The 10,777-nt window shown below is 34.7% G+C and overlaps 1 protein-coding gene across 3 annotated transcripts; it reads left to right on the top strand.

Moving 5' to 3' along the window:
* Positions 1–1,490: 1,490 nt before the first annotated feature.
* On the top strand, positions 1,491–7,827 carry LOC132615140 (NAC domain containing protein 50-like). 3 transcript variants are annotated; one of them, XM_060329718.1, is made up of 5 exons: positions 1,491–1,830; positions 2,112–2,350; positions 3,159–3,436; positions 3,529–3,714; positions 6,818–7,827. In XM_060329718.1, the coding sequence occupies exons 2-5, from the start codon at positions 2,119–2,121 to the stop codon at positions 7,580–7,582; spliced, it is 1,461 nt and encodes a 486-aa protein (XP_060185701.1). In that variant the 5' UTR covers positions 1,491–1,830; positions 2,112–2,118; the 3' UTR covers positions 7,583–7,827. The 3 variants fall into 3 exon arrangements, with proteins under 3 accessions (XP_060185701.1, XP_060185700.1, XP_060185702.1); XM_060329717.1 differs by having other exon boundaries at positions 1,493–1,830; positions 2,117–2,350; XM_060329719.1 differs by lacking the exon at positions 1,491–1,830 and adding an exon at positions 1,889–2,023 and having other exon boundaries at positions 2,117–2,350.
* Positions 7,828–10,777: the final 2,950 nt, after the last annotated feature.

The following is a 10,777-nucleotide window of genomic DNA, read 5'->3' on the forward strand; positions in this document are numbered from 1 at the left end:
GGGAAACAAAAACAAAAAGAAGAGAGAGAGAGAAAAAAAAAACAAGAGTTTAAAATAAATAAATTGAAGTTGTCGTAAAGAACTTCACTTCTCTTATTAGTTTCATTTTTGCTGAGGCATTTTCTATTTACTTGTTAGTCATATGATGATAAAAATAAAACTTCAACTATGATAAGATTTACATCGTAATTATATAATTTAATTTCACATCACTTATGTAAACTTTTCAATTATTTTTTTTTAAAAAGTATTCAATTCAACACAAGGGTTTTGTTATTCTGTTTTTTGTTTTGACAAATTGAATTTATTTTAAAATATCTAACATTTTAGGAAATAAGAAATTTTTACTACTTTCTCAATTTTATCCTTAGCACTCAAATTAATAAAGTGAAATATTATAATTCTTTTATAATTTGTTTGCGAATCAAATGATTACATCTTTACTAGGAGAAGGATAAACAACAAAAATAGAATGTAGAGTGCGAGTTTGGGATTTTAATTTGAGAAAGAATATTTCAAGAACTACAAAAACAATAATTAGGGATTAAAGTAATAAAATTTCTGGTCAAAATAAAATGCATATAACTAAAAAGCTTTTGGATAATTTTGACTTATAAACAAATTTTAGTGTTTAATCGGTTATAAGCTTAACAATACCCTTTAAATTTGTTAAATATGTTTCTTAAATGGTGTGTAAGAACAGTAAAAGAAGTACAGACCTATGTATAATGACATTCACATATAACAACATCTCGTTATAACACTTGAGTTTTTTCCGAACCGATTTTTTGTATTATATTTCATCTCTCTATAACAGTTTTTTAGGTATAACAATAACAACTATCTTTATAACAGTACACTCTTTGTAACTTACCTATATAACATTTTTTTTTTTGATAATATAATGAATAAATTTTATAGAAATAAACTCTCTAAGATTACTAATAATAAGTTTAGAGATTTTAACCAAATATTTTGATACTTTAATAATATTGATGACAAATAATATTATATGAAAATATATTTCCAACATTGATTTTTTTCTTTATTAGAAAAAGTGTGATTAAGCTTAGGATTTGACAATTAAAATAAAAAATTAAATTTATGCAAAAAGTAAACTATTATTTAAATATCTATGCTGTTACACATATATAACAATCACTTGCTATGGTAGCAATTTTTTTTTTCAACTCAACGATGCTGTTATAGAGAAGTCTGACTATACTAAGGATTCCATTTTGCCTGTGTGATACTATTTTATTACTATGAAGTTTCCATGTATAAACTTTTTATTTTATCCTTAACGTTAAGTTTTTATACTCATAATCAAAATTATAACATTATTTTAAAATATAAGTTTAAAAATTATGTCATTTATAGACTGATCCAAAAATAAAAGAAGTTAAAAAAAGAAAAAAGAGGTAGAAGAAAGGAAACAAAAGAGAACAGCTAAGTATCTGCTTACACAATACATATTAGTCATACTCTTACATGAATGGCTTTTCTTGGATTTTCGATTTCCGTGTCAAGCAAGCATCCATTCCTATCTTTGCTTCCTTAACCAGAAATACCCCTTCTTAGCTTACTCCTAATTTCTTCACTGTTATCCAAGTTATCATCACACCCCCCACCCCCCTCAACACCCCACCACCCCTCCCTCTTTTCTCTTTTTTAAGCTTTGCTTCACTTCTAATCTTCTCAAACCTACCCTTTTCTTCTTCTTCTCTCTTTTTTATTTAGACATACATCTCTAATTTTTTGTATGTATCTGTTGTTTTTGTGGTGGGTTTCTTGAACAGAACCCCTGATTCTCATTTTCTTGGTTTTTGGGTAAGTTTTGTTTCTTTCTTCTATATGTATCTGTTGTGTTGTTTGTGAGGTGGGTTTCTTGAAAAAAGAACACACTGATTATTGGTTTCTTGTTTTTTTGGTTATTTTTTCTATATGTATCTGTTGTTTCTGAGGTGGGTTTCTTGAAAAAAAAAAAAAAAAGAACACTAATTATTGGTTTCTTGGTTTTTGGGTGAGTTTTGGTTTATGTATCTGTTGTTTCTGAGGTGTATTTCTTGAACAGAAACCTGATTATCAGTTTCTTGATTTTTGTTTTTGAGGCCAGAAATGGAGCAAGAAGGAGCACTTGTTTTAGTATCTGCAGGGCCAGTTACGGCTGCAGCTACGCCGAAAAGAGCGGTGGCTCCGCCTACATCGTTAGCGCCAGGTTTCAGGTTTCATCCAACAGATGAGGAGTTGGTCCGGTATTATCTCAGGAGGAAGGCTTGTGGGAAGCCATTTAGGTTTCAAGCTGTTTCTGAAATTGATGTTTACAAATCTGAGCCTTGGGAACTTGCAGGTTTTTCTTTTGTGATTTTTTTAGCCTGTTTATGATATGCTTTTTTGAGAATTTTTTTTTGTACACAGCTGATATGAATTTTCATTTCTTGTCCTAGATGTTATGGTATATCTGCAGCTTTGTATGTGATTTTTTGTTTGTTTCATTTTTTTTTTTGGCTCTATGTTATATCTGTTTAGTTTTCTTGGATTTTTGAAGAGTTGCTTAGTTTTGTAAGTGAGTAAATCCTATCACCTGTCTGTTTGTGTTTCTATGTGTGTTTTTGAGTGATGAGTTAGTTTCATTTCATTGCAAAAAAACAAAACTCAGAGGTTATAAATGCCTTAAATTTTTTTTTTTTTTTTTGATAAGTAAGAAAAATGTATCTTCAAGGTTTGTTTACCATAAAAATTGAATTTTTAGTATATGGTTACAAATCTTTTTCTTCATTGTTTTTAAAGAGGAATGGTCGGAGAAGGAATTGCTTACACATAGTTAAGGGCCTTTTTTACTCTTTCATAAGCTTATGTATGGACTGTCATACAATTTGAAGACATCAGAGAGAATTCTAGTGTTCATGCAAAACCCAACAAAAAATGTTTTGATTAGAGAAGCAGTCTGGTGCTCTTGGTCTTCAGGAAGAATTGTGCATTAATGACTTTTTGATTGGTGTCCCTAAAAGTCTCAATGCTGCTGCATAAGAATTGCATTTCTTCTTTGTCGGTTTTGTTTGGATGTGTTATCAGTTTCTCATGTCATAGACATTTTCTACTCTTGAATTTGGTAGTCATTAATTTTGATGAATCACCTTTTGGTTTTTTCTGTTCAGAATATTCATCTCTGAAGACCAGAGATCTAGAGTGGTACTTTTTCAGCCCCGTGGATAGGAAGTATGGGAATGGATCTCGGCTTAACCGGGCCACTGGCAAGGGCTATTGGAAAGCTACTGGGAAGGATCGTCCTGTTCGCCACAAGTCTCAGACCAATGGAATGAAGAAAACACTTGTTTTCCATAGTGGTCGAGCTCCCGATGGTAAGAGAACTAATTGGGTAATGCATGAGTACAGACTTACGGATGAAGAATTGGAAAGGGCTGGAGTTGTGCAGGTGCAGATCTGAATTTGGAAAACGCCTCGATTGTACCTTTGGTTGAAGTTTTGAATCTTAATTATGTTTTTGTTTGTTTTGCGAGGAAAAAGGATGCCTTTGTACTTTGTAGAATCTTCCAAAAAAGTGGATTAGGACCTCCTAATGGTGACAGATATGCGCCATTTATTGAGGAGGAATGGGATGACGACACGGCACTTTTGGTTCCTGGAGAAGAGGCAGAGGATGACATGGCCAATGGTGATGACGCACGAGTCGAGGGAAATGACCTTGACCAGGTTCACATTTTCGTGATCTCTTCAATATGCCTGAATTGTTGCATTTAATGCAAAGATCGCCTATCGCCGCTGTTTTTGCCGCTGCTATTAATGCGAATGAATACAACTTACTATACCAGGGAATTGTGAATGCGGATATATACAATTTCCGCACTTTCTGCCGCTGGTATTAATGTGGATAAATACAACTTACTATTACAGGAAATTATGAATGCTATTGTCGTTACATGTAGATGCGGTGCTTTTAATGGCACGAAAATTTGCTGTTCTTTTAGTTTGTCGTCTTTCTCCTCGTCTGACCGTTCTTCGGAAACCCAATCCCTTTTAGCTTTTAATTGCAAGAACCATCTGCTGCTTTTTTAGTTTCTCTTGATTCTCTTTTTATTACTGTTCTTAAAAAAAAAAAAACCGTTTCTGTTTGTACCGTGGTAGTTTCTCCATTAATTCTTCTCATCCATCTGATCTTAAGTTTGTACAACAACATCATCATATCCGGTGTAATCCCACAAGTGGGGTCTAGGGAGGGTAGGATGTACGTAGACCTTATCCCTATCCTTTTCGGGATAGAGAGGGGCTGTTTCTGATAGACTCTCAGCTCAAAAAAATGTTTCTGAAGCAAGATTGTAAGAAAAACAGGGTAGTAAAGTAGCAAGAGATGATATAAATGTAACAACAGATAGTAGTACACATCAAAGAATAAGAAGCTATGCGATAACTAAAGAATACTACTAAGAAGGATAAACAATCAGCTACCTACTAGCTTTCTACCCTAATCCTCGACTTCCATACCTGCCTATCTAAGGTCATGTCCTCAGTGAGCTTAAGCTAAGCTATGCCATGTCCTGTCTAATTAACCCCCCCCCCCCCAAAAAAAAAAAAAAAACCCAAACCCAAAAAAAAAGTTCTTCTTCAGTCCTCTCCTAACCCCATCGTACCTCCTCTTCACATGCCTGAACCATCTCAACCTCGCTTCCCTCGTCTTGTCCGCCACGGATGTTAGGTTTATGTCATAATTTTTTGTTACCCCAAGTAGAACGTGAAGAAAGCTGGCATTGCTGAGGTTTCATTTTTGCTCCCTTTTGTCCAGTGAGATTCACAAGCTGGTAGAGTGGTTGTTTTCCGTTCTCTATATCCTTTTGGACTGGCTCCACATGATTGCGTATTGAAGACATCTCATATATTTCCTGACCTTATTAGGAAGGGAGTAATATTCAGTTTTTCTGCTTCCCTGTCTCCAAGTACAAGTTCGTCCTTTAGAGTAGACTTTCGCTTGCCCATTTCATGCATGAAGCTAGATCCAATCATCTGTAAAGGAAAGAAGATAAATATGGATGAACTTATAATGGCTAATAATATAATCAATTTAGAATTAGATGGATTAATTTCTCATTTTGTTGTTCATGTCATATAGTCAAAGTTCTTAAAAGGAAAAAGCTGAAACTGCAGATTTATCTCTTTCAGATTATGTGACAATCACAATTTATTTCTCCAGACTGTTTGTTTTGTCGCGTGCAAGTGCAGTCATAACGTAGGTAATAATAATATGGCTACTTGCAGAGTAGACCTAGCCAGTTTTTGGTCTTGTGTGTCTACCCTAGGAAAGGAAAAAGAAGCTTTTACTGCCTTCTTGGCAAGGGCTACACTAGATCTACCAATTGAGTCGTGCATGTGTAATAAACTCAGAATTACTAGACAATAGATTACTTATTGAGATGTACAATGTGCGTATTTTGTGCTCTTTGTTTCCCTTTCTCCCCCTCTTGTTAGGAGAAAATCGTAGTGGGTAGATACCTTGTTACCAATTTGTTGGAAGTACTGATTTGTTCCTCATTTCAAGTTATGGTGATGCCAGCGTTTATAAGTTGGGTAGTGTCATTCTAGTTTCTAGGTGAAGTGGGATCGATTTGCTACTTTGCATTTGAATGAGAATGTGGTATGCTTTGATTTGCATAGGAAGAGAAAAAGAAGGAATTAACTATAGTATTGAAGGATGAGTGCATACTTCAAGGGCTTGAATTATTTTGTGAGTCGAGAGGCAATGCCATGGGGCACCATTGCTACTCCCTCTTTGCATTTCAAACCGCAGACCCTTATAATAATGGTAGAGTTAGGGTTGGCCTGAAGCAGAATTGACTGGTCGTGCTTGGTCGAAGCTCGAGTAGGTAGCCATTCCCTTTCCACGAGTCTCCTACGTGAGACTTTGGAAAGACAGCATCAGTGTTAATGACTTCAGTCAAATCCTTTTTTTTTTTTTTTGTTGAACCTTCACTATCGTGGGACAGATGAATAGTTAGCCTTACAATTACATCCATGATCCATTATCTTTTTAATTGATAAAAAATTGTCATAAGTCATTTATATTTTCATCCTTCATTGTTTAATCCTGAAAATCATGACAAACCCCAGGAGATGAACTTCAACTTGCAAAATGGTGATGCTTTAGTTTGCTAATATGGCTGGATGTGAGTTTGTTTAGCGATGATTGTAATTGTTGGTGGAATGATGCTTTGTTATTGGTGATTTATTCATTACAGCTTGTGCTTAACTGACATTACATACCTGAAGTCCCAGAAATAAATTATAAATTATACAAAAGAAAAAAGAGCTTGAAGTTCCTGTTCATGTATAGGTCTCTCTTAAATTTCTATTCAAGAGAATTTTCCTATCTTTTGCCGGTGATTAGTGCTTATGATATATGAAAATAAATTAATAGCTAACTTGCAGTGGATTAGTTTTCACAGTGACAAGTGATAACTTGTGAACTGGAACTGTAGTTTGGAATTTAATCGTTGTGTCTTTGATTATAAAGCCTCTTAGTGATGCTCGTTACTGATTTGCTATGTGTTCTTGGGAATTTGACTTTTAAGGTTCTTTTGCAAATAGAATTTCTAAATTTACCTTGTATTCATTGGTTTTTTCTTCCTTCAATTTGGGCAATCTCTTCCCAGTTTTTCTAAACATGACCTTGTTTGCAAGCACGTCGGGTATTTGTATCATTGTCATGCATAATATTGGGCTTTTTCTTCTGATGGGTGCTTGGATATGCTTTAATATGTTCTTGGTAATTCTTTCCTTGCTGCTAACTTTTGGTTGTTCAAAATAGGATGTGCTGGCGAAGGCTCCTCGCCAAAGTGAGAATCTGCTTGAACCCCGAACACTGTCATTTGTTTGCAAGAGGGAAAGGTCAGAAGAACCAGAACCCCTCTCTTTAGCTCAAAGCAAAAGATCCAAGCATGACGATCCTAGCTCTAGCCTCTCTTTAGCTTACAGCAAAAGATCCACGCATGACGATCCTAGCTCTAGCCTCTCTTTAGCTCAAAGCAAAAGATCCACGCATGACGATCCTAGCTCTAGCCTCTCTTTAGCTCACAGCAAAAGATCCACGCATGACGATCCTAGCTCTAGCCTCTCTTTAGCTCACAGCAAAAGATCCATGCATGACGATCCTAGCTCTAGCCTCTCTTTAGCTCAAAGCAAAAGATCCAATCATGATGATCCTAGCTCTAGCCATGCAAATGGTTCTGAAGATTCAACCACTAGCCAACAGGATCCACCAACAAAGATGATGACGACAAATTACTCCCCTACCCTCTTAGCATTCCCCTTGTTAGAGCCCCTTGAGCCAAAAGAAAGCCAACCTTCTAACACCCTTACTTTTGACTCCTCCAATCTTGAGAAATCTGTTCCTCCAGGTTACTTGAAGTTCATTAGCAATTTAGAGAATGAGATACTAAATGTCTCCATGGAGAGGGAGACAGCGAAGATTGAAGTGATGAGAGCTCAGGCTATGATCAACATTCTTCAATCGCGTATCGACCTTTTGAACAAGGAGAACGAGGATTTGAGAAGACATGTCCGCGGGGGTTAAGCTCAGCAGCAACAACTCCATGTAATTCTAGTTTTGTAGTTGTCGGCGGAGGCCCCTTGTATCGGAGTCCTCCATTCTTAAACCGTCTTGAGTAAAGAGGAAAATGGCTGGCTATGTAATAACTTTGTTTACGTAGTTTTGCTATAAACATGGACTTGTGTACCTTCAGCTATCTACCTTCAGCTATCTACAGAATGTTGTCTGATAAACCGGTTTAAATAAAGTTAAGCGTCTTAAAGTTAAAATCTCTGGCTTTAGTCAGATGTTATATCCTTATGGTTTACATTGTTGTGGAGGATATCATCTACAGGAGGACATCATCGGTTTACATTGTTGTGGAGGATATCATCTACAGGAGGACATCATCTACAGGAGGACATCATCTACAACAAAGTTCGTTCAGTTTTCAACAGTTAAATGAGTCTGATGATGAACACCATGGAGTTTAGGCTTTTTTCGGGCCATGGTTATCAAGTATACGTGGCAGCTGCAGTGTTAGATGTCTGAGCTTTGGTTCTAATACAATACTAATTGGTTTCTGTTATAAATTCAATATTACTAATACGAGAACATCGTCTTGTTTCTAATATAGAACGCCATGAGATTAACATCAGTATAACTTGTGTATGAAACTATGCAAATTTTATACGAGATAAGAGTACAATATAAAAATATGTGTATTAGTAATAAAACTAAATTTTCAACTTGTTACCACAATCTATGCACAATCGCCCTGTCAATCCAAGAATTGTTATCAACTTAACAATTTCAATATTATAATTTCTACATAAGTGGAGTCCGTGAGTTAGTGACTTTTTGAAGTATTTTATGCATTCTCTTTGTTCTACTTTATATAAGATAATAATATTTACTGGATACTGAACTTTATCATATTAATTTAACTTATATTTTATAATAGTGGTAATACATATATGTACTAAAATAATAATGGTTAGAAAAGTTAGATTTGATGGTTGAAAATATGACATCCATATCCTGGAGTTTAATAGTTTTAATGGGTTTGACTTTTAGTTTAATATGTTTCAAATCAAAGCTCTTGAAATATATTCGGATGCAAGAATGTCATATAAAAATTGGATAAAAGGAAATAATTCTATTAAAGTTGTGAGTAACCAAATTAAGAACAAGGAGATCAACTAAACCAAGAAGGTACTATCCTTTTTTTTTTCTTCTTCAAACGAACCTCATTCCATATACCGAAAACGGCAAAAAAATGGTAAAGAAGTGAACAATAATAGCCCAAGTTATTAAGAAAATGTGTAAATTGCAGAAATGAGGGAAGCCAAGTGAAAATCATTTTTTTTTTTTTTTTTGCAACGGATTGTCCTTCTTTGGGAGTGGTCTTTAATTTTTGGCCTTCACCTAATACTTCGGGGTTCTGGGTTCGAACCCCGGCTCAGTAAAAAAAAAAAAGAAGGAATTTCGCAAGGCAGATGTTTGGATTCGGAAGACAGAGTTTTGGCTTGAAGGTAAAATTCTGCCTTAAGATAAAATTTTGTTATCCCAAAATAAGGCGTTGCCAAATTAACAATGCCATGATATCTAGAGTTGAAATTAAAGAAGTGACCCAACTTGAAGTGTTGAAATCAATTTGGTAGACTATAACAAATGCGTCATTTAAGATAAATGGATGGAACTGGCAAGAGGAAGAAGAGAAACAAATTAAAAGCTTGAAGCAAGTGGAAAATTTTGATTTGAAGGTAAAATTCTGCCTTGCGAATCCAAACTCTACATTGCATTTTTTTTTTTAATTTTTGATTGAGCGGGAACTCGAACTTGAAACTAAGGAATTTTTAGCGAAGAGCAAAAGTTAAAGATTTTCAAATTTGAAGGGTAAAAATTAAAGACCACCCCAAAATAAGGGCATTCGTGCAAATTGCCCAGTGAAAATCAGAAAGAACAAAAGCCCAAGTAATTGGAGCAATATGCAAGTTTTCTAAAATTAAAGCAGATAAGTGAAAAGGAAAGAAATTGAGGGAGTTGAGATGAAAAAGAAGACACAGTGTGACATGACTAGAAAAAGACTTGAGACAAGTCAAAACACCAATTCCATACGAAAAAAGACAAAATGAAGATTGGACTGATGATTTTATTGACGTAATCACATACGTTACTGATTATGCCTTAAAACGGAAGCAAGATTCATTACGTAACACTCCCTTTTAGTTAGTTTCATGTATTATTCCCAGGCGTTCTTTGTTCCCTATCCACAAAGTCAAACGCATCAATTTTCAAATTTATTTTCATACTTATTTTGAGACCTGATTTATTTAAATTCGTGTCAAAAAGTCAAGATGAATTTCTTTTAATTGAAAATGATTTTATTCTCAAAGCTTAAAGTCGAGATTTTAATAATAAAAGAGTATTTATCATTCTATTACAATATTTTTGATTGTATATGTCATTACTTAATTTTCACTTCAGTTTCATTATTATTCCCAAGATTTTTTTTTCTTGTTCCTTTTTCACAAGGTAAAAATACCTTTTTCTTTTTTATTTGGAAAAATATCACTGCATATCACTTTAGGTAAATTAATTACCCGTTGTAGCCAAAAAAATTTTAACATGCTTTAGCCACTTTTTCTTAGTTCAGTGCCACTGTTGGATTTCTATGTTTGAATTTTATGTTTTTGCTTTTGTTTATTATTAATAATGTTGAGTCCCTCATCGGTGGTTAATGAGATGGGTGGTCTCCTTATATGAACTTGGGCAATCCTCACCTCATAAGCTAGCTTTTGAGGTTGAGTTAGACCTATGATCCATTTCTTTACATGGTATCAGAGCAGGACCTATCTCACCCGATGTTAGGCCCCCAAATTAAATTGCCCACACTCCAGATGTCCAGCCCTGGGCGTGAGGTGGGGTGTTGAGTCCCTCATCGGTGGTTAATGAGATGAGTGGTCTCCTTATATGGACTTGGGCAATCCTCCCCTCATAAGTTAGCTTTTGAGGTTGAGTTAGGCCTATGATCCATTTCTTTTCAAATAAATATCCCACGAAATTTCTTAGTGGTTGCTAAAAAAAACATCTAAAATGTGTATAAACATTTTTATACATTATTATACACTTTTATACGGTGTAGAAATGTGTATAAACACCTCTTATACATTATGTATAAACCCTTTTTATGTATAAACACCTCTTGTATGAGTTTGTATAATATTATATACTAGT

The sequence above is a fragment of the Lycium barbarum genome, chromosome 10 (assembly GCF_019175385.1).
Source record: "Lycium barbarum isolate Lr01 chromosome 10, ASM1917538v2, whole genome shotgun sequence".
Lineage (NCBI taxonomy): Eukaryota > Viridiplantae > Streptophyta > Magnoliopsida > Solanales > Solanaceae > Lycium > Lycium barbarum.